General features: G+C 39.6%; 1 protein-coding gene across 2 annotated transcripts in view; it reads right to left on the bottom strand.

The window, feature by feature from the left end:
- Positions 1-900: 900 nt before the first annotated feature.
- LOC127425576 (protein Jumonji-like) overlaps positions 901-27,894 on the bottom strand; it is a 166,161-nt gene continuing 139,167 nt past the window's right edge. For both annotated transcript variants that reach the window (XM_051671709.1, XM_051671710.1), the window contains 13 exons: positions 24,136-24,335; positions 15,429-16,695; positions 13,397-13,911; positions 9,328-9,420; positions 9,024-9,142; positions 8,851-8,921; positions 8,608-8,722; positions 7,624-7,729; positions 7,069-7,251; positions 6,668-6,798; positions 6,280-6,463; positions 4,066-4,173; positions 901-3,296 (listed from right to left, as the gene is read on the bottom strand). In XM_051671709.1, coding sequence (XP_051527669.1) covers positions 3,105-3,296; positions 4,066-4,173; positions 6,280-6,463; positions 6,668-6,798; positions 7,069-7,251; positions 7,624-7,729; positions 8,608-8,722; positions 8,851-8,921; positions 9,024-9,142; positions 9,328-9,420; positions 13,397-13,911; positions 15,429-16,695; positions 24,136-24,335 — 3,284 coding nt within the window. In that variant the 3' untranslated portion in view covers positions 901-3,104. The remainder of the gene's footprint in view (positions 3,297-4,065; positions 4,174-6,279; positions 6,464-6,667; positions 6,799-7,068; positions 7,252-7,623; positions 7,730-8,607; positions 8,723-8,850; positions 8,922-9,023; positions 9,143-9,327; positions 9,421-13,396; positions 13,912-15,428; positions 16,696-24,135; positions 24,336-27,894) is intronic.

The following is a 27,894-nucleotide window of genomic DNA, read 5'->3' as shown; positions in this document are numbered from 1 at the left end:
TGGCTCTGATGAACGTGAAGCGAGTTAGTGAACTCCATGCTTTGTCGGTACATCACTCTTGTATGTGCATTGCAGTGGATTTGTCTAGAGTATCTCTTAAAATGAATCCAGCCTTTGTGCCTAAGGTGAGCGACTCCACACTCAGCTGTAAGCCAGTGGACTTGCTGGCTTTTCACCTGCCACAATTTTCCTCTTTGGAGGACGAGCGACTCAATTGTCTGTGTCCAGTTTGTACTCTATATTTGTACGTGGAGAGATCTAAGGCATTGAGGAAGATTAATCAGCTTTTTGTTTCTTAGGCTGATTCTCAAAGGCAGACCCATATCACAACAACACCTGTCTCAATGGGTAATGGAAGCTATTAAATTAAGTTATAATAGTCTGGGGTTGCAACCTCCAGAGGGCTTGAGAGCTCATTCTACCAGAGGCATGGCTACGTCATTTGCGCTGTTTTAAGGGCATTTCAGTCCAGGACATTTGTGCGGCTGCAAATTGGATGTCGCCTCACACTTTTGTCCAATTTCACAGAGCCATCATTGGCTCATTCAGTCCTTGGTGTGGTTAGTCAATCTACTGATGTGTAAAAACAAAAATATACACACACAAATCAACAATAACACAGTGAAGCACAAGTCTCCATTTGAAATCAGATTTTGTCAATTTATTTTGCTTATTATTTTTGTTGTAATTATTATATTTAAAAACATAGTATGCGATTATTATTGTAAAATAACATTTTTGCAAATTTTTCTTTGTTGAATATTTTCTCTGTAAATAAAGCTGAAATTAAAAAAAATAAAAAATAAAAATAAATCGGTTCTGCATATCGGTTATCTAATATTGGTCAATCTCTACATTTAAAGCAGTAGAAAGGCCAGTAACAAAGACACAGACTAAAAGTGAATTGTCCATGAGTTTTTATTAAACCTTAAGTACAAATTGAAAAAAGTAAAAAACAAAACTAAAACAAAATAAAACTGGCAATATAACCAACATGAAATCTTTCCTCATAGGAGGAAAAGCTGAGACGCAGTGCTAATAAATTACCTTCGCCTGACCGTGAGTAAAATCTCTCTTGTTGTAGAAAAAAGGAACAAAAACAGCAAAAAAATCAGAATAAAATACATTGTAAGGCCATAAAAACTTGACAACCACCGTTTATTGTTGAAAACACCAGACTTGGTGTTCATTAAATACTCCTAAAACAGTTCAGTCTTTCTGTTAAGGATGACAACCAACAAACTGGATTATAGTTTTTTTTTTTTTTTCTTGACAGTCACCACTGGCAAGGTCAGTGCAACATGAGTAGCTACTACAATGTTGAATTTTCAGTAATGAAAATGTAAAAACCTTTATATTTTTTTTTGTGAAAGCATTTTCCCTTTTCTTAAAAAAAGTAAACCTAAAAAACAAAACTAGGGGGGAATCGCGACTCCATATCTTAGTCCTCAGTGATGTAAGCAGCACTTAAAATTTATACACATTACCAGAGCAACCCTGTATGCAGATGAAGAAACTGAAATGTAAGGCTTTTCTTCACCTGCTATCCCTCCATCCATCTATCAATCCGTTCCTTCTGTCACTCCAACAAAGGCTCAAGTATTTAAGTCATTTACAGGATTATGTACAAAAAAGTGATTTCTTAAGTTTCTTTAAATCAACTGATATTTCTGCAAAAGGGAAAACGAGAGAGTGAGAGAGAGAAAAGAGGAAAACAAAAACTTGGACTCGCATTTCACATTTTATACCCTCTGAATAGTGGCTCTAACTTGAGATAGCACATTAGAACAAAACAGGAAAAAAGCAAAAACACAAAATATAATAATTACAATAATATAATATAATAATTAATGTTAACTGGTACAGATGAATCAAAAAGTCTGGAAGAATGGAATGTTGACACAATTGCACATCTAGAAGCGGAAAGCCTCTGGGCATTTCCGTCCTGTGGGATAAGAAGGCTAGCGGATAGCACCTCTCATTTTTTATTACCTTTTTGTATTGATATACAGTAAAAAAACAAACAGCACCAAAAAATAAGAACTCCCCGCTAAACATCAGGCACAGTTATCGCTCATAAGCGTTAGGGTGTGAGGTCCCCTCACATTAGCGAGACGATACCCACTCATTCATTCGGTAACACTCACTTTCTCAAGAACAGCCCGACACCATTGCCTTGGAAACCAGTATTCCCCAACATCCACAGAGGAAAGCATGAAAAGAAAACCAAACTACTTAAAAACACACAATACTTCCTCTTTTTAAAAACCAAATATTGAAGGGATATATCACCCAAAAATGAAAAACTGGTCATCAATTACTCACCCTAATGTCATTCCAAACCTGAATGACTTTCTTTCCTTTGAGAAACACAAAAGTTGATGTTGGGCAAAATGTAATTCTGCCTAACATCTTGCATGGAAGAAAGAAAGACATTTGGGTTTAGAACCATATGAGGGTGAGTACATTTTAATTTTTGGGTGAACTATCCCATTAAAACCCTAAAACAAGCTAAATTTCAAGTGTTTACCTTCTTTAAAAAGCTGCATTTCCTGCAGCAGAGCTGCATGGGTACTAAATTAATTCAAATAAAAACAAATATGATGTCAAAGGAAACAAATGTGATGTCACATAGAAAAGGTTCTCGGCAGCTCCATTGAGCACCAACATTCAAAGGAAAGGAGGCAAGGAAAAATGAGGAGAGAAGCACCCATTTGTCCCAAGGTTCACAGTTCAGGATGTGTGTGTGTGCATGTGTGTGTGTGTGTGTGTGTGCGTGTGTATGTGTGTGCAGTCAAAGGGGCCGAAAACGAGGAGGAAGAGGGTTCCAGGCAAAAAGGATGACATCATACTCACACCTGTCAGTGAAAAGCACACCTGGGACCATGTCTCTTAATGCTATTAAACATCTGGTGAATAAAACAACATAAACAAACTAGTGCACTAGTGCAAAAAAGGCAGCCTGCTTTCAACACAGGTAAACTCTGCCCTGCTATTTGAGTGGGGGGTGGGGGGGGGGGGGGGTGTTGGTAAATGACAAATGATATGAAGAAAAGGAGAGGAAATTGATTGGTTGACATATGTATGAATTGCCCTCCCGTTTCTCATGAGACAGCAGCGGCAGCACTTTTAGACAGGTGGGTGGGCAGGTGGGTCAGGGACACCTCTACTGTGGCTCTCTTGCGGGGGCCACGCTTGGCAGGTGGTTTGGTGGGGCTGGAGCCATTACAACCATCTGTCACTTTTTTCACAAGGATTTTACCGCACACCTGATTCACCAAACTGTTGATCTGCTCCTAAATGAGAGACAAAACAGTGTAAATATATCTGTTTTATACACTTTATTTCAAAGAAAACATATGTGCATTTAACCAACATTTGGAGACTAACACAGTACTAAAGGTGCAAATTTTTGCTTATAATGTGCCATCCCATATGGCAGTCATCTTGGACTTAAACTGATACCTAGTGGTGTGGGTGCAGCATCATGCTCAAGTTTTCTGTTACCAATGCCATTCTAAAAATATCCTATTTGCAGTAGGAAATGATTAATTAATTCCATGAGCAAAACTGATCAATAACAGGGGGGTTTCAGAGATAAAATGAGCAGTATTTGACTGAACATATGATCTTAAGATGCCCATTCCATGCAGAATAAAACAGCTCTACTGATATGATTGGACTCTTCATCTCATGTGGTGTACACACATTTAAATGTACTGTATTTACATTACTATTAATTTCTTTGTCTAAAACTTTTTCATGAGAAACAAAATTACCTTTAATACAAATTTGCAGCAATCCATATAATTAGAATGCACTCATGTTTACCAAAGATTTGCTGCAAATGCTGTTAATTTACTTCAAACAGTTTGCCAATGAACTTGCCGCAAATTTGTGGTAATGTTTGCCACTAGTATTTTCCAGAGCACCATACTTTAGTAAGGGATAGCTACAGCCCAGTTAGTTTATTGTTGATGTTTCAGAACCCTTGAGAACTCTCCAGTATATGTATTTCAACAGCTCCCTCTGCAGGTGTGTTTCTGATCATGTTCTGAGTCTTACCTCATCATAGCGGTACATCATCTTGAGTCCACGACAGCTTTTGTGTTTCTCCACATAGTTCAACGCACACTCCAGACAGAAAACCACATTTTCATTCTCCTGCACCACCTGCCAAACAAACAACAACTTTCAGATCCATTAAAATCATAACCCACATTAGAACAGACATTTTGTAATTCTTTGGTATTTAACTGAAAGTGAATTAGTTGCTCTGGGATGAAATTAAGAGCTGTGCTTTATAGAACTTCTCCATTCTATTCAGAAGCAAATGAATCCTCATGACTGACAATGTAAAAACTCTGACAAATCTACTATGACAAAAATGAAAATCGTGAATGTTTTCATACAGTAAAATCTTGTATAGTATAAAGTAGTATGGTGTAGACTGTACTGAGAGGTAGTATGTTATAGTATGTAGTGAGCAGTGCAGTACAGTTTAGTGTAGTATATTAAAGTATAGCATAGTTTGTAGAGAACAGCTTTATAATATAGTATAGTAAGATTTACTATAGTATGACAAAGGTTGTGCAGTATGTACAGTATAAAGCATTCCAGTGTTTTATAGTATTTATTAAACAGCCATATAATATAGTATACAGCTAGCAGTGCAGTACAGTGTACTATAGTATAGCATAGCATATTATAGCATAGCATAGTATAGTATGTATTGAGTAGCAGTATTATATGGTATAGCAAGATCTAGTATAGTATGAAGATTGTGCTGAGGAGTAGTATGGTTTAGTATTTAGTGAGCAGTGCAGTACAGTGTACTATAGTATAGCATAGCATATTATAGTATAGCATTGTATAGTATGTATTGAGTAGCAGTATTAAATATTATAGTAAGATCTATTCTAGTATGATAAAGGTTGTGTTGAGTACTAGTATGGTATAGTATTTAGGGAGCAGTGCAGGATAGTATAATATAGTATTTACTGAGCAGACATATAGTATAGTGAGATCTATTATAGTATGATAAAGGTTGTGTTGAGTACTAGTATGGTATAGTATTCAGGGAGCAGTGCAGGATAGTATAATATAGTATTTACTGAGCAGACATATAGTATAGTGAGATCTATTATAGTATGATAAAGGTTTTGCTGAGTAGTAGCATGGTATAGGATGTAGTGAGCAGTGCAATATAGTATACTTTAGTATAGCATAGCATAGTATAGTATGTACTGAGCAGCAAAATATAGTATAGTAAGATCTAGTATAGTATGATAAAGGTTGTGTTGAGTACTAGTATGGTATAGTATTCAGGGAGCAGTGCAGGATAGTATAATATAGTATTTACTGAGCAGACATATAGTATAGTGAGATCTATTATAGTATGATAAAGGTTTTGCTGAGTAGTAGCATGGTATAGGATGTAGTGAGCAGTGCAATATAGTATACTTTAGTATAGCATAGCATAGTATAGTATGTACTGAGCAGCAAAATATAGTATAGTAAGATCTAGTATAGAACAATAAAGTTTGTGCCAAGTAGTACTATACCACGTAGTGAGCAGTGCAATATAGTACAATGTAGTATAGCATAGCATAGTTTAGAAGAGCATAGTACAGTATGTACTAAGCAGCAGTATAAAATAGCATAGTTAGATTATAGTATGATTATAGAAGGTTGTGCTGAGTAGTTGTACAGTATGTAGTGAGCAGTGCAGTATAGTATTTACTGAGCAGCTGTATAATATAGTATAGTAAGATGTAGTATAGTATGACAAAGGCTGTGCTGAGAATTAGTATGTAGTGAGCAGTGCAGTATAGTATACTATAGCATATTATACCATAGGGTAGTATAGTATGTACTGAACAGCAGTATAATATGGTATAGTAAGATCTAGTATAGTATGATAAAGGTTGTGCTGAGTAGTAGTATTGTACGTAGTGAGCAATGCAGTATAGTATAGTACAGTATAGTATTTACTGAGCAGCAATATAATAAATTCTAGTAAGATCCAGTACAGTATGATAAAGGTTGTGCAGATTAGTAGTTTGGTATAGTATGTAGTGAGCAGTGCAGTATAGTATACTATAGGATAGTACAGCATAGCATAGTATAGTATGCACTGAACAGAAGCATAGTATGTATAGTAATATCTAGTATAGTATGATAAAGGTTGTGCTGAGTAGTAGTATAGTATGCAGTGCAGTATAGTATGGTATAGTACAGTATAGCAAGATCTAGTTTAGTGTAGGATGTGATTCTCACCATAGACAGGTAGCAGAGGTGTTGGCACGTCTGGCAGCGTCTCTCGGATGATTCCAGTGCCAGCCATTTGCGTGGTTTCTTTCTGGTGTCAGCGGGTGACTGGTTGTTGTCGTGAACACCGTAGCGTGCGGAAGAGAGCAGCCCTGCTTCATACAGCTCCTGCCTTTGCTTCATCTCTATGTTCCTGCAGGACACAAGCACATCTTTTTACCACTGATGCTCAAGTGAAATATTTTTCCATTCTTTTTACTCAACACTGATTAACTTAATGTTCATTATCTCCTCTGTATCATCATTGCATTAGTCACAACACCAACATAAGAAAACCACTAACTTCTTGCTTCAATAGTTTCCTCTTTAAACAGCAGGGTTGGTTTGCAGTGCTCACCTGAGATCTTTGAGAAGAGAAGAGATTGTACTGAGCACAAGTCTGTTTTCTCGTTTGGCCTCGGCTGTGGCGATCTGATAGAGAAGCTTCTCCATAGAGAAGGGTTTAGCTATGTGCCTGCATTTCAGGTCCTGCAGAAGAGGTGCAAACATGTAGAGCATACCAAAAGCAACACAAAACTGAAGTATACATAACAGTAATGTATTTGCACAAAGGAAATTCATTTATTTCAAGACACACTATGACATTGTGACCATTAATTTCAACGATATAAACTGTCAAGTGGAAATGGTTATTTTTGTTGTTGTAGTCTTCTAATCAACTCCTCATAAATGTCTAAACTGAATTAATGCACAGATCTATGTATCCTGCAGATGAACATGCAGGCAGGTCAGGCCCACCTTAGCAGCCTCGTAGCCCAGGTTCATCCACTGTGGGGTGGCAAAGTGCACAGTCTCAGACACACTGTAGCCACAGCACACCCTGGACACGAACGCGCCGGGGAAGACCACCACAAACTGCCCGCTCTGCTGGACTGTACGGTGGACCTTTATCCCCTCATGGCAAAGCACCTCTGGAGAAATCTGGAATAGAGAGATACGTCTCCAAACACTCTGTATGGGCATTTACATAAACTCAACAACTTACCTTAAATTAGTATTAGAACAGCCATCATTCACAAAGGTCAACATATCACCTAACCCTTTCTGTATTTTGCTTATTAAATATTTTGACTAATTTGATAATGCCTTTAGCTATCAATAAGAGTACTACTCTTAGATCATTTAAAACATGTCACCATATATCAAACTACTCCACAAAAAAAAAAAAAAAAAAAAGTAAGACAAATACCCACACAAAAAATTTGCCCATGTCGTGTGGGCCTGGTAATGATGTGTGCATATACTGTATGTGTAATCCTCGATTATTTAACTGATAGTATTTTATATACTTACCATAATGTTCTTCTCCAGCATTTCCAATCCTGGCGTGCCGTTGGCCTGTAGCAGTGTGTGCACCACTTTATCAAGCTTAGTCTTTTCCTCAGCAGGAACAGAATACCTGTAATGGGATGGGTGGAACTTCCTGTCAGTGCCATCGTTTGGACAACATAAGACAAAATTGCTGTCTGCTGGCTCCTAAATCAGCTGTTGCCACGGCAACATGCTTGGGCTTTTTTTTTTCCTGATCACACACACATTAACAGCTGATGCTCACGTGAGACAAATGCACACTTTACTTGACCTTGTCTTTTTCACAGAGTACTGTGCCCTCTAAGGTTGATGCCTGACAAATACAGCTTTATAAAGATTGACATTAATGGAAAATATGACTGCAAACAACCTCTTTAACACTCAGCTGGGATAAATCTTTGGAATGTGAGAGTGAATATGACATTTGAAATATTTAAAACTAAGTGTTAAAAGAATGAGACTGAAACACAAAATAAATAAATTAATGAATAAATAAATTGATGTTAAAATTATTAAATGTCTAATACAGAACAATCTGAAAAAATGTACAATTTTAGTTCAAAAATGTTTTTCTAATATTCGAGATTTGGGACACTTTATAGATAATGTTTTATGTTTTACAAGAGTATTAAAAATCTGTAAAACATAAAACCAAATGTAATGTTTTTATTATTATTAAAATAACAATACTATTATAATAAAAAATATAATGTACATTAAAAAATGATGTACATTTATGATTTACTTTATATAATAAAATTTTTTTAATATATTTTAACAATATATACAATAATATATATTTATATTAAAATACTATAAACAACAAACATTTGAAACTTGTAATATTATTTAATAATGAATAATACTCTGCTGTTGTTAGGTACATCATGTAATACCCTAATGCTGGCTTATGTCTCATTTTCTATGAAAAATGTGAATGTAGTCACAGTATTTGAGAACACTCACCAAATGCAATCAGCACCAGTGTGTAAGTAATCAATGTATGGAAGGCGGTTTTGGTCTTGTGACCAGCATGAGGTAGAAAAGACCATGCCAATGTTCAGCCAGGGAATAGTCACCCCTGTGTGAGAGACAATAAAAGAGAGAAAGAGAGCAAGAGAGATGGGGGGGGGGGGGATTTAGTCAACAAAGGACATTGCATATGGAGAGGAATGTACTTCCTGCTAAAGAGGACAATAGTATGCTCACCAGGCACAGCACCAAGATGGCGCAGAATGGATCCAGAGTTATTGGGAAGGACATTGAGGTTCCATCCATGCCTGTTTAGAGTGAGACAGATTCAGAATCATTCATATTTTCATAAGCAGTAGTAAGTATTAACATCATGGCTTTATTTTGGCTCAAATGAGAAGAGCTCTTACTTTGAGAAGGGTTCGGACTTGCCCACAGGGAAGCCACTTCCATGTGTGTTTGTGTCCACTTTCCCATAATGCACTGCTACATGGCAGTCCCTCTGCTCTACTATCCGCCAGTAATCTTGCTATAAAAGAGAAGGACAGGTGGAGTTGAAGAGAGAAATATGCCAGGAAACAGGGATAAAACTGTCATAGGATACACTCATAAAATATGCAACATAGAAAGTACATGCTATTTAATATAACACAATAAAACATTTGTGCGTGGTAAAAAATACAGGAAGATGTGTGTGTGTGTTTGTGTGTATACCTCAACTTCAGCAGCCCCAGGCTCCTTGTTGAAGCACATCATCATAGTATTTCTTGCTACTCTGTAAAAGGTGGTCAAAGATACCGATCTTCCCTGAAAAAAAAAAAAAAAGGCAACACAATAGATATTGAAAAAAAAAAAATCTAAGAACTAAGACACGTCATCTGACCCAATAACAACAAGCCTTATGGGCCGGTCACACTACACTTCACGCTCCATTCATTCCCATTCAAACACGTGAACGCTGAAGACCGGAAACGCAACTCATGCAAAGAAATTTCACACTACACTGCAGAGGAAAGTTTAAGTTTATCGAACACAGTGTTGTGAATCTGGATGAGAAGATGTGACCAATAAAGATTGAAATATCACACTTGGCTCAACTGAAGGAATACATATTTCAAAGCTGTGTGTTTTTATTGTTCCTTAAAAGTGAGTAGACAGTAACATTTTGAATATAATATGTGATTTTTTTTTAATTAAAACCAGGAGCCCTCTCGTGACATAATATCCTAGTCTTTTGCGATGTCTGAAATAATTAAGTTTGCTCAAAGCTTTGGGTGACCAGGGCTTTATACAGGTGTTATTTGAGGAACACTAACTGTAGTAGTGTCAGGTCATATCCAAGGACGAATGGAAGCAAGGAACGAAAAGGGTTGGATGGATGTATAGTAGTTAGAGAGAGAAAGGGATGGATGGAGAGTAGTAAGGGATGGATGAATGGAAAGTAGTTAGAGGGACGGATGGATAGTAGTTAGAAAAAGAGGGGGATGGATGGATGGATAGTAGTTAGAGAGAGGGATGGATGGATGGACAGTAGTAAGGGATGGATGAATGGAAAGTAGTTAGAGGGACGGATGGATAGTAGTTAGAGAAAGAGGGGGATGGATGGATGGATAGTAGTTAGAGAGAGAGAGGGATTGATGGATGCAATTAGGGATTGATGGATGGATGATTGATGGACAGACAGACAGACAGATAGACAGATAGATAGATAGATAATCTCCCATTATTCTTTCTACAAGTTCTTCAACAGCATGGGTCTAAATATGGGAGTGGAAAAATGGTGTGGCATTTTTATTTGTCAACTGATACTTAACGGCAGTTGCATTACTGGAGAAACTTTCTTTCAACAAGTGGCCCGTCTCCTCTTTATGATGTGTAGAGCAGCACCTACACTGCTAAAAACCACTTGTTCTTCAACAGCATGGTAATACTGTGAGTTATATGTGTGCCACAATTCTGCACATACAAAATTATATTCTGAGCGTGCAATATGATATTTTGAGAGCACATAAATGTTCTGTGCGTGCAAAATTATACTTTGAGCTTGCAAGATTTTATGTTAAGCGCACAAAAAGGTATTTTGCATGCGGGTTTTGTAAAGCAATGTATCTTCTTGCAAAGTTGAATTCACTTTGAGCAAACAAAAATCAATTTTGCACTTGAATAAAGTTTATTTGAATGTGAATTCTGAAATTTACATCACTCCACTGTTTTTTTGTGTGTGCAAGATCTCACTCACTCTCTCCTACCCACTCTGCATGTGCTCATAGTTTTGACTGCTTCTTTGCTTTACAGCATTATAATGTGCCAGAATTTCAGCCAATTAGCGATGAGGTGGTACATTTTGATTGTCTAGATTGATTGGCTGGCTAGACCACAGATCATACTGCTAATAAAAACAAGAGGAAGAGAAGGGGATAGTTTAAGAAAGGAAATGTGTAACACACTATGACCACATGAAAGCAGCTCTTTTGTTGACTTAACTGTTTTTATTTAACCTTTATCTAATATATTTTTTAGTCTGTACACTGCCAATAGGCTTACCAGCTAGCTAACTATCTGCCTAGCTCTCTTAGTATGGTTCTCTTGGTTAGTATTTGGTTGTCTAGGTTACCAAGTTACAGTGCACTTACATAGCTACTAGCTTGGCCATGTTAGCGACCACTTTCATCTGAAATTATATTAATTTAACCTCCAATCCTTAGCATTGCATGATCCCATGCTACTATATTTGGAAAAACTTACATTACAGTAAGTTAAGCCTTACAGTATTCCTGTATGTCTATAATCCATGGGGTAAATATCTTTTGTAATGATAACTGCATACAGTACATAAAGTGTGTACTGAACTTGGAGCATTGTGCCTGTTGGCTCTTCTGATACATTTACATTGAGATGTTCATGGTTGCTGTAGCTACCTCAACTGTCCAATCACAGAGTGCTTGTGAGCAGCTTCTAATAGCCAATCCTTACGTAGGAGGTGGGACTTTTTGCAATACGGTTGGAAAAGCAATCGAGCAGTCTAAAGTTCCGAGCGCAAGCAGAGGGCATATGAGGAGAGAGAATGAATGAGATCTTGCACATGCAAAAAAAAAAAAATTTTGTGCTCTCAAAATATCATCTTATACGCTCAAAATATCATCTTGCGTGCACAGATCATTTTTGTGTGCTCAAAATATTTTGCACGCTCAAAATACAATTTTGCACCCGCAGATGTTTGGCACATATATATCTCCATAAGGCAGCACAGATTACTATAGAGTTAAAAGACAAGAGCCAGGTACTGTGGTGGTGAGACGTGACCACTCAGACACCACTCTGTGAAGAGGCCTACTTTCTCCATACAACCCTGCAGAGTGTTTCCTCAGACTAAGATGCACACAGACAGACGGCTCTATAAGAGGCAGTGGGGTATTTTTATAGGGCTGCTGAGGTAGACAGAGTCACCTTACATAGACTATAGCAAAGAGCTCAGCCTCAAGTACACTAGGAGTCCAGGGCCTGGGAAAGAGACCTTTCACACAACAGCCTTTATTACCTACAGTATACACGACCACCCACATTCACAGCTCACTCTTTACCTTTTTTCCTTCTCTTAAAAGACAAGAGCCACAAAAGTTCAGCACCGAATTTGAATGAGCTGCCTCGCTGGCTACACAGGCATCATCCTAACCGAAATGGTGCCTCGACTAATGCTCACAGTTGATTCCAATGGTCTCTGATGTTAGCATGTTGCTAAGCTAACAACTTGATACTCTAGTAAGCATAATAAATACATAACACACACTCAGCACTTGGGGTGAAATAGAGCACTTTCTATCAATAACTTTTTCCTGTTTCAAATATGGTTTGGCTATATTTACATTAAAAAAAATATTAAAACTGTCGAATTTTCAATAAATTCACAATGGGATTGATTTATCCATAAAGGATACATGCAATGCTGCCTGACATTTTGGCCAAAATGAGGTGTCTTATAGTGCCACATTTTGAAGTCTACTGTTTAGAACATTATTCGCATTGGGGCACGCCTAAAAATATTCCTCAAGTTGGCTGCTCACTAGGTTTTGGAACAGAAATACAGGGTTTTGCATCTCAGGAACAAAAAAGATGCTCATACTGGCAGCTTTGCAAGTCAAAAGAAAATACAGAGCTCTGTGATGCAGAACACAGCATAAAGACACATCCATTAGCTACTGTACAGCCAACATTAAAGCCAAAACATATTACGATGAAGCTTTCCTTCTTTCTTGCCTAGCTGTGTAGCTCTATGCTCAGTGTAAAGCAGAACACAGTCAACACGCTTGATATTCTGGCACGTTTTTTGGCAGCTGTGTTAAGCCCTCTCTGCTCTCTGTAAACACTTCATTACCTGAGGAAATGGCACATCTGCCAGCCTTACTGAGTGAATAAAGTTGAAACAAGTTTGACACACAATACTGCTGCTCATAAAGAGAACACAATAAAGTATGCTTGATTATAAGCTCTTTATACAACAGTTAGTTCTAATCTGATTGGCCAAGCAGCGTTCCTAGAGTTGTGATGTTTAGTATGAGCAGTTATAATTTAAAATAACCACTAGAATATGTGAGTGGTATGGTGTTGAAGCATAGTTTTGAAAGTGTGTTATGCAAAGCTTGATGCTCTGTCTGTCACTGTCCTATCACTTGTCGCATCCATGGTCGCAACTAGTAAGGGCCACATTAATACCTCCTTATGTAATATTGCTTAAACAACTGCAGTTACCAAAGCAGTAAGTGCATCATTCATCCAAGTCCCTCACCTTGTATATACATTTGTGCTGGTCACTGATAACACCTTCATCTTCCGCCGCCTCCTCTGCCTTTTCAACATCCATATTTCCACCTTTTTTTTCCTGAGCAAACAGTCTGCGGCGACCGGCCTGCCACTGGGTGTCTGGCTCTTTGCCGTGGTTACAGAAGCCGTTGCGGTGGTTGAGGCTGGTGAACCCGTTCTTGGGCTCAAAGCGGGGCAGAGCCAGGGCCCGTTGGCCGCTATCCGAGTGGCCCTCCATGGGTCCTCGCTTGCGTTCCAGTGCCTCCTTTTCTGCCATCACCTCCTGCTCCAGTCGCCGGTGCTCCTCAGGAGAAAGCATGTCATATGAAAGCAGGTACTGCAGGTAGGCCTCCTGGAGCTTGGCCAGACGGTCCTGTGCTGATTTGGGAATGCGAAGCAGGTCGGCCAGACGGCTCCATTTTTTCAGGTCCATCACCTGCTGCATTCCACCCATGTCGCAGACCAGCTCGGAAAAACGAGCCAGGTCTACTTCACAGCCACCTGGAAGGGCAAAAGTGAGAGAAAAAGTGAGTAATTTCTGTCACCAAATAGATTTCTCAAACACTACCCCACCTGCTATCAGCTGAAAAAACAACCATCCCACCAAAAACTCATTTCACTGAGTGCACCAATGTTGCTATGTAGGTCGGGATGCTCAAACAAACAGAGCACAGTATTTACATTTTTGGGGGGAATGAATCTAGGAACGACTTACTTATAGTTGTCTCTGCATATTAAGCTGTGATAGCAGAAAGTATTGTACAAACAAAGAAATTACACACTTTAGATTTATTGGTAAATGTATCATTTATTTGTCGGTTGCAAACAAACCACTGTAACAGCGAAGAGCTGCACCATCTGCCGCCGAACAAGTATTGACAGCTCCAGAATTGAAATTCATTACATTTCACAGCTCATTAATTCTCTTAAATATGGGAGTAGAAAAATGGTGTGGCATTTTTATTTGTCTATTGAAACATAGCGGCAGAAAGTGCGAGAGTTGCGGAACTGAGTGAAAGTGAGCACAAACAAAGGTCAATGACCAGGAGTTTAAAACTCTCGTAGGAATTATTGCAGCATACCAGCGGCATTCTAACAGGCTCAGTAAACATTTATTTCAACCCTACATCCTGACTGGATTCTCAAACGACACACAGAATTCTGGCTTTGGGCTGCTTTAGAACATCATAAACCTATTACAGTGTTGGGGAAAATCCGTAGAGATGGACAATTGGTCAAAGACTGTTTCCCAACTTCTGTAGACAATCAACCTGTATCTTAATGTGTGGCACTTGGCATTTGTGAACTGCCCTGATTGGATTATGAGGCTGTTCATGAGTTGGTTTTTGCATGAATTCTCCCCAACCCCTTTACAATTGGTATAATGAAATTCAGTTATTTAAGTGCAAAATTACTCTATGCAAGAACATGAGCGTAGATGCTTCTAGCTATGCAAGCTCAATTTTATGTCACTGCATTCCGAAATGTGTCAAACCGCAATTCATAATGCAACGCAAGCAAATGCTGCAAATGCTGCAAAGCAGTGCCACACGGGGCACTATACTGGACATTAGCATAAACTGCCTGTTTGCTCTTTCAGGTCAACCACTGTCATGGCAGAGCAACAGTTTGATGAAAAAGTCAAAGTTTATAATTTATAGCTAGCTACTAGGATGATAACACATCTAGTTTAATGGCGCAGACATTTGAAGGTAACTCTATTGACCTCTTGAGTTCTGAGGCTTGTTACTGCCAGAGCAATGCAAGGGTTCACATTAAGCATGTTCAACAGGATCAAAAGCTTGCAATGCATATGCCAGCATTCGCGTCTGTTTGCAGACTTGCATATGTTTCTGGCCTTTCACATGCACTACACAAATTGGTTTTGAGGCAAAAAGGATTTGGGATTAAAATACATATTTAACTGTTGTAATTGTTGTACTACATGTTATGTGGGTTACACCCAGGCTGGTTTGCGACTAAAAACAGCTGTTATATTGGGTTTTAAGAGGACTCACCTATTAGAGGATGCTCATCCATTGAGATGCCCTGAGATTTGAGGTGCTTCTTAATACAGGCCAGTTTCTGAACATTGGGGCCCCAGCGCCGACCCAGTTTGTGAATACGCTGAACCTGCGTCACAAAGCGCATTTCGTCATTCAATTTGCACTCTGGCCTCCAGTCAGGAGGTGGCAGAACTCTGCACAGTCCACACGCCTCGGCCCGTTCCCGAACAGAGTCAAGGTACACCAAAGGGTCCTGGAACTCCCTGGAGCTGGGCTTGAAAACAGGCACCTCCCCCAGGGCTGCCCACCCTGCTCTGCTCCTCTCCCGTTCTCGCTCCCTCTCTCTGTCCAGCCGTGGTTGGGGTGTGGACATGGGCTCTGCTGGTTTGAAGGACTTGCTGGCTGAGGTAGTGGATGTTGTCTGGTTGAGGGTGGAGTTCGATTGGACCCTCTGCTGTGCTTGCCTGATGAACATCAGCTTGCCAGCAGAGGCACGTTTGGGTCGCTGTCGTGCCGGCTCGGGGGTTGCGGGGTTTTGGGGCATGGCTGGGGAGCCTGGAGCAGCAGGGGGAGAAGGAGGAGGGGCAGGACCCGTTTTCTGCATGGGGGAGGCTGCTGTTTCAGTGATACTGTGTGCAATTGTGACGCTATTGGGGGCCTTGAACTGACTCAGGGCCCTCTTGCTACGGGTTTCAAGAGGGCTAGTCTGTAATTTTGCTTTCTTAGCATCAGTAAGAGGCGGCTTGATTTTAGCCTGGTCACTTTCAGTTCCAGCAACTAGGACCATAAGAGCCGCATCGCTTCTGCGTTTGGAGTTCCGTAGTCCTTGTCGCAATTGTCGGCCAACATCCTCCTCTTCCCAGGTACTGTGGCGTCCATTGAGCCTGCCATTAAGCCGGGTAGTGGCACCCCTGTTGGTCATCTTATGCACCCCGTTGGATAATAGCACCTGTTTGCGGGTTTTTGCATTGATACTTTGGGCTTTTCCTGAGTGAGAGAGCTGGGGCCGGCCATGGCCATTGCTGGTTGGATGATGAGAGTGATGATGGTTATTTAAGTTGTTGGTGTAAGCACGCAGGCCAGGTGAGGCAGCGTGCTTGCTGTGGTTGAGTTTGGCTTTCTTCACCAGTTCTCGTTTTGCTTTGGTGTAAGTGACGTTGCCCTTGGTCAAGGTAGCATTGTACTTCACAGTTTTGGACGGCAGACGGAAGTCTTTTGACTTTTTGGCAACGTTTGTGCCGACTGATGATGCCCGAGTGAGTCCATTTACTTTTGAGACCTGAAGAAGAACAAAGGAAGATGGTTATCTTCAGATTGTTACTGCCAGTTTTTGAATATTGGTCAATGCAAAAAAAAAAAAACTGATAGTGCTATTGCTGTGTAACAGAGCTACAGCTCTATACAGGAAGTAAAGTGATTGCTGGGTTACTACAAAAGCCATAACTTTTAATTTTGGCCATAAATTATAAAATGGTTATTGGGAGTGAGCCACTGAGAATTATTAAAAATTTTAGCATCATGAAATGTAATTTACATAAGTAGGGGAATAAGTTGTCTGAATTTAGTCCGATTAACTCAATAGAAAGAGTGTTTGTGTGTCAGTTACTGCATATCGAACTTTCATCAAGCTCAACATGAATCTTTTTTCATACAATGGGTGGGTACTTTGCTCCATTATTTTATCATAAACCCATATTGCAAAACATCATGTTTATAAATAGGTTTATAGTGCATTTTCAATGCATTTTCTTCTGATTTTAGCATGTGCCGCGTGGCAAAAATTGGCTCAGTGGCGAAACTCTACTTTCAGCACCACTTCTGGGATGCAGTACCATGCTGCTCTCGAAGGCAGTGTCAATGCTGTAACTCGTCAACATGAACGCCTTAATAAATATGCATCGCTCACATGCTGCAGACACTGAATGTTTGAAACCGACCCAAGACCTCTCAAAACCTCTCATCCACAGGCTGAGAAATCCTTACAGCAAAGAATGTCAACAGAGTTTCAATATGCTCCTAAAATCTATTTGCATCCTTAGACAGTCAGAGTGCATGTCTCGGCTCACACAATAATAGAGACCACAACAGAGCTCCAAAAACCCAAAACCAAAGAAAACAGCAGAGGAAAATGGAGGAGAAGTATACTAGAGAGAGAGAGAGAAGAAAGAAGGAAAAAAAATTTATTTGAGTACCAACAGCTGCAAAGAAATCCTTAGAAGTAGAGTTTAATCATAAAATTCCATTCAAGCACCAAGTCATAGTTGGTTTTATACACCGAAATACACTGAAGTTCTTAAAATTTGCCTTTAATGCCCTAAATAAAAGACATTGTGCTTTCAGCTGATCAGAGGCCCCTGATATACTTAACAGCCAAGCAGATGCAGCTTGGGTAACGCCCCGCCTCTCATTGTTTAACAGCCGCCATGGGAATTAGATTATGCCAGGCTACAAACATAGTCAGCCTCGACTTCTCTCCTCACATTGTTTTCTTTGGCTCAGTTTTTTGGCGCAGCTGAGAGGATTGGATTTCCTATTTGTGTGTTCTCACAGAGCCAAGAAAAGACGATGCAGCCGGAAGGGGGGTTTAATGGGTGAAGACTACAACTCCAGTTTAAATAAACACTATGTACTTCCTGACATCTGAGAAACCTCACTGGACGATAAGGATGAGTCCTGATATTTAGCATGATTACTCAAGGATAAGGTGTTGGAGTGATGGCTGTTGGATGGGGCCTGTCTAGTTTTGATTAAAAATTACTTTTTTTCAAATAGTGAAGGTGCAGTTTTTTTACATCAGTAATGGCCTGACAATACTTTGGGATCAGTTGAACGACACTTTAGTGAATTAAAGTACCAATTTCCTTTCGAAACAGCAAAATCTGTACATTATTCCAAAATTTTGGCCGCCAGTGTGTGTGTGTGTGTGTGTGTGTGTGTGTATATATATATATACACAGTTGAAGTCAGAAGTTTACATAAACCATAGCCAAATACATTTAAACTCAGTTTTTCACAATTCCTGACATTTAATCGTAGAAAACATTCCCTGTCTTAGGTCAGTTAGGATCACTACTTTATTTTAAGAATGTGAAATGTCAGGATAATAGTGATTTATTTCAGCATTTATTTATTTCATCACATTCCCAGTGGGTAAGAAATGTACATACACTTTGCTAGTATTTGGTAGCATTGCCTTTCAATTGTTTAACTTGGGTCAAATGTTTTGGGTAGCCTTCCACACGCTTCTCACAATAAGTTGCTGGAATTTTGGTCCATTCCTCCAGACAGAACTGGTGTAATGGAGTCAGGTTTGTAGGCCTCCTTGCTCGCACATGCTTTTTCAGCTCTGCTCACAAATTTACAATCGGATTGAGGTCAGGGCTTTGTGATGGCCACTCCAATACCTCGACTTTGTTGTCCTTAAGCCATTTTGCCACAACTTTGGTGGTATGCTTGCGGTCACTGTACATTTGGAAGACCCATTTGTGACCGAGCTTTAATTTCCTGGCTGATGTCTTGAGATGTTGCTTCAATATATCCACATAATGTTATATCCTTTCTCATGATGCCATCTATTTTTTGAAGTGCAGCAAAGCACCCCCACAACATTTGTGTTCTTCAGCTTGCAAGTCTCACCCTTTTTCCTCCAAAAATAACAATGGTCATTATGGCCATTTTGTTTCATCAGACCAGAGGACATTTCTCCAAAAATTAAGATATTTGTCCCCATGTGCACTTGCAAACTGTAGTCTGGCTTTTTTATGGTGGTTTTAGGAGCAGTGGCTTCTTCCTTGCTGAGCAGCCTTTCATGTTATGTCGATATAGGACTCATTTTACTGTGGATATAAGTACTTGTCTTCCTGTTTCCTCCAGCATCATTGCAAGGTCCTTTGCTGTTGTTCTGTGATTGATTTGCACTTTTTGCACCAAACTACCTTCATCTCTAGGAGACAGAATGTATCTCCTTCCTGAGTGGTATGATGGCTGCGTGGTCCCATGGTGTTTATACTTGCGTACTACTGTTTGTACAGATGAATGTGGTACCTTCAGGCTTTTGGAAATCGCTCCCAAGGATGAACCAGACTTGTGGATGTCCACAAATATTTTTTTTCTGAGGTCTTGACTGATTTATATTGATTGTCCCATGATGACAAACAAAGAGGCACTGAGTTTGAAGGTAGGCCTTAAAATACATCCACAGGTACACCTCCAATTCAGTACACCTCCTATCAGAAGCTAATTGGCTAATTGTCTAAAGGCTTGACATCATTTTCTGGAATTTTCAAAGCTGCTTAAAGGCACAGTTAACTTGGCTGCCTACCACAAATGGAGTTCACTAGTTCGAACCCCAGGGCGTGCTGAGTGACTCCAGCCAGGTCCCCTAAGCAACCAAATTGGCCCAGTAGCTAGGGAGGGTAGAGTCACAAGGGGTAACCTCCTCGTGGTCGCTATAATGTGGTTTGTTCTTGATGGGGCGCGTGGTGAGTTGAGCGTGGATGCCGCGGTGGATGGCGTGAAGCCTCCACATGCGCTATGTCTCCGTGGCAACGCGCTCAACAAGCCATGTGATAAGATGCGTGGGTTGACAGTCTCAGACGCGGAGGCAACTAAGATTCGTCCTCCACCACCCGGACTGAGGCGAATCACTACACGACCACGGGTACTTAAAAGCACATTGGGAATTGGGCATGCCAAATTGGGAGAAAAAAATAAATACAATTTATGACTTCAATCTAAGTGTATGTAAACTTCTGACTTATATATATATATATATATATAAACATCTTACAGATTCTGCAAAGGTTATGTAAACTTATGGTAAGTGTCTTCTTCACGAACAAAGAAAAAACCACAGACCTTCACAGAGAAACAAAAAATTTTCACACCTGATATAAAGGGGTCCATTTGAATGCATTGTTTTGATTGTTTAATATTTGTCTTGCCATAAATTCATGCTCTATGTGTATAGGCCTTCAGATGTTGTGTTACACAATCTTACATGACCCCTCCCTATCCCTCTTTTTCCCTCCCTTTCTTTGAAAGTCTCCGGATGCTCTCAATGTGAGACATTGTTAAGAGAACTGCGTCCAGAATGTGGTGAACTTTGGGCCAGAGGTCTGCTATCAGACAAACAAGGAGACTGCTGAGAGTCTTTGAAGTGAGACGCTGGCTGTATTGTATTCTAATCAGGTGTGGCCAAACAACAAAGAGAGGTTATTAAAAGATAAGGGGGAGTGAAATGTGACCTCCATCAATTGTTTCCCCTTGTCTGCAGTGGAAAAACAGCAGGGGAGAGAGGAGGAGAATTTAAAAGAAAGAGACAGACTCCAGCCCCAGAGGCAGACATGATGGATGTGCTCTGCAGGTAGAGTAAGCAAATGTAGCATGATGTCAGCTGTGGCCGTGTCTTTGCAGCCCCCGCTCTCTTTTGAAACAACGTCAGTGGTGTACGGCATGCCCCGCCCCATTTGCGTAGCTCTGAGTGTGCAGAATGTGATTGAAATGATAATGAGCATGCAGTGTGCTGAGTAGAGGTTGTGTGCCGACTGCGCAGCAGAAATAATGCATCCGGATCTGCTTATAATGAGAGCCACTAGAGGGCTCCGTGATTTCATAACACTGCCTGAGGGTGCATGTGAGCCCTGCCGCACGCTGCTAGCTATTATTTAGACTGCCTGAAAAGGCGTGAGAGAGAAACAGACACAGAGAGAGAGATTGAGTAGGCAGAGAGAGAATGCAGGTCACTGGCCTGTGCCCAGCAGGCAACCCCAGAGGAAATAAGGTTGGAAATGGAGAAAGAGGATGGAAATATGGAATAGTTAAAGGCCGGCTAGCCATATACATCCGACTAAACTCTCACACTGGCTCTTGAGGCAGGAAATAAAACAAGAGAACACACACAAACATACATAAGGCATTGCCAGCTCTCTGAAGTGGAGTGGAGATGGCATCATGTGTTGCTATAAGCCAGCTGCAGCTTGGCAGGAAGATTTAAATGAGAACACCTGCAGCACTGCAGGTAAAATGGAAGTTTACTTAACACATTTGAGTTGGGACAACATGAATACTTTTTGTGGGGTTAATGTAGCATTTATGAAACTGGGCAGGGGATTTCCATTTCACAGCATGCTTTGCTTGGGACTGGATGGGGAGAACAAATGTTGAAAGTAAGTGTTATTTTATGCATTTTTGAGCAAGATGAGAACAGGAGGTGATTTGTTAATGTTTAAAGTTGTGTTATATTGGTATTCAAAAAATGTGTCTGCTACGCTGGAGTTTTTGGGGTTACCACTGTAATGAAGATTGTTGCTTATGCATAGGTTGAGGATGGATGTTCACTTTCAAGTGATACTTGATTCAAGTGTTGCTTAGCTCTAATTTAATAGTTGCTAATAAATGGACAGTGCAACAGTTTCACTGTCCTTCCATTGTTCACCTGGCATTTACTAATGATTAACAAAATCAATTAAGTTGGACAAACATAAGCAAATTTATTAAATAAACCTTGGTAAACTGAATTTGACGAACCTAATTAAGTTGATTTAAAACTGTATAATACATTAATTTGACCTAATCCAACTAAATTATGTTGGCTCGTTGAAACTGACTTTATCTGAAAGACATAAAATTTCTTGCAAAAATCTTCTACAATTCAATTAAGGGTAATGATTTTTTTGAGTGTATGATAGCTACAATGTGCGTTGTACAGTCTAAGACTCTGGTCCCAATTGTCAGCGTGACTAGGTGTTTTCTGGCCGCTACAGGAGCAGTCACACTGCACGACTGCGATGCAAAATTTCTAACACTGCCAGAACTTTCAGATTCATCGCATCAGTTGTCGGTGAACATGTAATACTACGCTATCAATGACTGCAGATTTTGCCCTATGACAAGAGAAATATTTTACGATTCCTGAAATTTGTCCCAGATGTCAAAATCTTGGCCTAATTTGCACAGTGTAGACCTCGCTGAACCTAAGTACCATACTGCAAAATAGATAAACAACTATACTACGATTGGAGTAAACAAGAAGTATTATCAAACAAAATAGTATTAGTAGTAATAATAGTATTATTAAAATAAAATAAAATATAAAATGTATCTTTGTAAAACTTTGTAAACAACCAGTGAATAACAGCAAAAGAGAAAGAAAACATTTAAATCTTTTAGACATTAAAATGTATATATCTAATAGACTCATTAATAACTGTCACTGGAGCAATGAAAATGAACAAACTTGGCAAACAATTTGGGAAAACAATTATCACAATCACAAAGTGATTCAATAATAATGCTGTTAAACCAGATCCTGCAGCTGGTATGTGTAGCATGAGAACTCTCCTATTCACGGATCAGGTTTTTATGATTGTTGGTGCCAGACGGGCTGGTTTGAGTATTTCTGTAACTGCTGATCTCCTGGGATTTTCACACACAACAGTCTCTAGAATTTACTCCGAATGGTGCCAGAAACAAAAAACATCCAGTGAGCGGCAGTTCTGTGGACTGAAATGCCTTGTTGATGAGAGAGGTCAACAGAGAATGTCCGGACTGGTTCGAACTGACAGAGTCTACGGTAACTCAGATAACCACTCTGTACAATTGTGGTGAGAAGAATATAATCTCAGAATGCTATTTTGAGATGCGGGTTGGCGCTGTTTTGGCAGCACGAGGGGGGCCTACACAATATTAGGCAGGTGGTTATAATGTTGTGGCTGATTGGTGTATGTACAAATATGAATATAAAAAATTTTGAGAATCATGTCTGTATCTTTGCATTCAAACACACGGCTTGTAATTGCTAAAATGGCCCACACATAAAAACTAAATGTTTGTCCATGCACAAACAGTAATCTATTGCGAAAACTCTCTCTCTCTCTCTCTCTCTCTCTCTCTCTCTCAGCATCCTGAAACAGCAGAAAGCAGCGTGATGAACATTCAGGTCATGTGCATCGGGTCATGCTCACATCATAGCTCTTCAGAACATGAATACCCTTCAGCAAATTGGCTTTTAAAGAGACAGAGGGAGAGATAGAATGGTCAAAAGGTGTCTGACAGATTCTTACAGTATACTGGATGACAACATCTCTCAGTGCTGTTTATTGTTTTAACTATAGCAGATGTACTGTTATATGCTGGGGTGGCAATGCATTTATGTGTGTGTCAGTATGATAACAGGCTTGTATCCCACTGAATTGGGTCAATTACAATATATGGAAAAGAAAAGCTCTGACATTCTGTTAAAAATCTCCTTTTGTTTTCCACTGAAGAAAGAGTCTTTTGGGTTTGGAATGACATGAAGGTAAATAAATAATGACAGAATTTTATTTTTGGGTGAACTATCCCTTTAAAACCCACGGCAACCACAGTTTAATGCTGATTTGTTAATGTGTCAGTGAGAAAGATGGAGAGAAAGAGAAACAACAGAGGCTGATGTGTTGAAGTAATTTGTCTAGTCTTTTTTTACCCACTCTATGAGGTTCATTGTTCACTTAATCAGTTTAGAGGCACATGAGCCATGGTGGAGTTTGATGTTCCCTTTCCAAGGGATCCCACTGTTAACTTGCCAGTGAGCAAAGTGCCTAAACAGACCCATAAACCCTTCCTCTAGGGGGTGCTTATGGGCTGTGTTTGGAATTGTATACCAGCGTTCTGCTTACTGCATAATATACACTGGATGCTGCCTATAACAAGGGGATGGAAAGAAGGATGAGGATCATACCTGCTTGCGGAGTTCCTCTGCGGCCCTTCTGTAGTTGTGGCCATTGGTGTTGTGGCTCTTGGCCGTGGCCGCCGTGTGCTTATGGGAGATTTCACCCGACACGTCACACTTCTCTCTACGATCTCTGCCCACAGATGACTCTCTGCCTCTGGATCTGGTTGCAAGCTCTTTTTCCTTGTGTACCTTAAGGCCATTCAACACTGGGGGGGGGGGATACAATGCAGGGTTATTAAAAGCACAACATTATTTTTTATTATTTTAAAGACAATGAATTGAAGGAAACATTGCTAGGCCAGTATTTAAATTCTGAATATGGCATTGTGTTCCCAATTTGCACACTATCCGTGCATCCTATATAGCATGCAATATCAGGATTAGTGAGTTCCAAACCACTATTGAAAATAGAATGTATGGATAGAATAGTTAAAGACACCTAATATAAAGTGTGCACAGAATGCACACTTTATATTAGGTGTCTTTAACTACTATGTACTAACATTAAAATACTTACAATACAATGTACTTATTGTGTAACTACATGTTGTTCTGCAAAATTCAGGAGTATGGGTAGGGTTAAGGGTTGGGGTAGGGGTTAGGGTAGGTTTAGATTTAGGATTAGGGGTTAAGGTTAACAGTGTAACTACAGATGTAATTAAATGCAGGTACTTTAAATGTAAGTACAATGCAACAACACACAGGTACATAGTAAATATCAAATTGTAAATGCTAAAGTACATCAAATGCTTAAGTACATAGTAGTTACAGACACCTAATATAAAGTTAAATATAAAGGAATATAAAAGTGGGTCCAAATGTATACTATTTCTGGTGGATTTTGCTTCAGAAGTGTGCATCAGTCCATGCTTTTTGGGCTGATATTGCCCAAAACCCCTTGCGCTAGGCAAAAAGATTCGCTTGCGAATGTTTCCAAGAAAATCTTATGATATTCTTTTCTTATACGTTCCAACACAGCCAATTTGGCTCGTTTGCTGTGCTGGTGATGGTAAAGTACATACATTAAAGTTTCAAAGATATTAAGAATATTAAGGAAGCTACTATGTATTTTCATGCATAAAGGCCTATTTAAAGTGTGTGATCAAAATTGTAAGCATTATATAAATAATTAGATGATTGCCTATTAAACTGTTATTATACTAAAGCCAAAAGAAATTATTGAAATATTATGGAAAATATTTACTTTATATTAAGTTGACAATGGATCTATTAAGAGTAATGTTACATGTAGAAACCTGAAGACAATGAATTTCAAATCAATCAAAATTGGAATGAAACAGTAGTTAAACTTTCTAAATGTTTTTTTTTTTTTTAAATACATTTTTTTTTTTTAAATGTATTGGTGGTCTAAACTATAAAAGCTGGAATGTAATTTATCTTTGCATTTACTCATTTACCTCATTTAATCATTTCAGATACTGTTGTAAAATTTAACCACGATCTTGTAAAGCAGCGTCTTCGGATTGAGAGTCGATCTGTTATCAAGCCCTCCGGATGGCTCGAATTAACACGTATTCAAAGTGATCTCATTATTTACGACTGTGCACTTTATTTTTACTGTGTTTGAATATCAACAGGCACCAGTGTGTGAGTGAGGGGAGAAACGGACAGGCTTTCGCGCTGTAAGACGCACACTTAGAACTGCTACCGACAGCTGAACTCAATAAAGGTGTTTAATTTAGAAATCTAAACACGCCTCTGGGTTACCGAGGTTCAGCTAATGAAAGCTGAGCACTGTGGTTTCTCTCCCTCTCAGACAGACAGAGAGAAAGGATAGAGAGAGAGAGATTATAACTTTTCCTGTGGACCATTTTAAAGTGTCACGTTTGATATGGGCCACCTCAGACAAGGGGCTTCCTATAGGCTGAGGATAGACAGAGGGGTCGAGAGGTGGGATAGTGGAGTATCCTGATACCAGGATCGTGTGCATTTTGGGCAACCAGTTCAGGCAGTCAGGCAGCTCTATATACAGTATACACAAGATCTAAAGACTGAACAATTTCTTCAATATGGGGCAATCTGCAGCAATCAAGATTGATTAAAGGTGACTTAGTGCCGGCTGGGAAATAAAATGGAGCTAATTTATGCAGAACAGTGAATAAAAATAGACTAGACAGTTACAATCTGCCTGCAAAGAGTAGTAAAACAGTGTGTCATATGTTTCTCTCTCACTCTGTGTTTGTATCAGAACTGACAGGAATGCTAATACAGTTTAGTGGACATCTAGAGCTCTAAACATGGGTCTGTTCTTTTGCACAAACGCTAAGGTTTAGGGCTGATAATTAGGTTGGGATTGGGGCTGAATACCAATTTGCTTACTTCAAAAAGCGTAAAGTACCTATTGACCCCTTTTACACCTGGTATTAAGATGCATCTCAAGCCTAGTGTATGCTACATGGCTCAAGCTCATCTCCTTTGATGTTAAGTCTCAGATCTCATGATGAACGGTCTTTGTTGTGTGTGCACTCCAGAGACGGGCGGAGACTAGTCCCAGGTGCTAAGACAGTTTTCAAAGCAGCTTGATATCTAGACGTCTTGTCGACAGGTGTGTGCTCCATCCCAATGAGCGAGAGATGACAAAGAGCCACAACCAATAAAATATAGAGAGAGCGCAAGAGAAGGACAAGCTATTAGGAAGCAGATTCCATTGCAAATTAGCACAAACGCGTGTAAAAAAAGCACGCGAGCTGTTCTTTCATGTTTGTTGAAAGAGGAGAGCAAGGTGGGTAGCAGGATACAAAATAAATAATAAAATAAAACCTCTGCTACATCTCCCTACCTGCTGTTTTTATTATTATCAGCTGTTTATATATTTTCTTTGCAAAAAGAGCCAATACGCGCAAAAACAGACGAGAGCAGTTATTTCATGCTTGTTGACATGTTATGAAGAATAAACTGTTTGTAAATGAATTTCATGATCTTAATTTTAACATGCATTTTGGGGCGATCCTTTTGAAACGGGACGGCGCTAAAGGCAGCTGTAATAGCCAGTTATTTCACTGGTTACGTGCAGATTTAAAAGGAAATAAGCGTACAATCTGAAAAATATAAAAAAGCGAATGCATGGACATGCACAATAGGGACACAGATGTAATAATTTATGTATGTCCTCATGAAATCAGAGACTCTCTCCTTGAAATCCGAACTCCGAAGTGATCAAAAGAGATGACCATGTGTAATGGTGATGTCTCGCTTGTACATTTCTGATCGGATCATCCAAAACGCATCTTAATACCAGGTGTACACATGGTCTCAGTCGGGGACGAATGGTCGTGTAGATGATACACTACAGTCGTGTAGTGTTTGCACCAGCACGACGAAAAACAAGACTGAGTCGCAGGGCGCCGACTGCAAGTCTTGTAGTGTATGCTTGGCTTTAGGTGATCCGATCACATTTGGTCAGGCAAGACATAGATTTTTACACCTGGTAACTAAACGAGTCTCTTGTGACCGTTTGTGTTTGGATTTGAAGGGAAAGGTTTCTGATTTCATGACCACATACATCAATAACTATGTTACTGTGTTACTGCATGATATTAAAGTGCAACAAAGTCAGAAAATACAAAGAAAGCACGGGATGCAGCTAAAATTTAATCTAAGCACAAACGCAACACTTCGAGCAGAATTATCCGTTATTTTAGTGGATTTCATGTATTAACCTAAGCTTCATATGTGTGTGCTTGTCATCAGTCTCGCTGCATGTTGATATCAGACACATTGAAGAAGATCTGTGAAGTTCTCGCG

The sequence above is a fragment of the Myxocyprinus asiaticus genome, chromosome 34 (assembly GCF_019703515.2).
Source record: "Myxocyprinus asiaticus isolate MX2 ecotype Aquarium Trade chromosome 34, UBuf_Myxa_2, whole genome shotgun sequence".
Lineage (NCBI taxonomy): Eukaryota > Metazoa > Chordata > Actinopteri > Cypriniformes > Catostomidae > Myxocyprinus > Myxocyprinus asiaticus.
The sequence above is the reverse complement of the archived record's forward strand: the minus strand, read 5'-3'. Positions and strand labels throughout refer to the sequence as shown.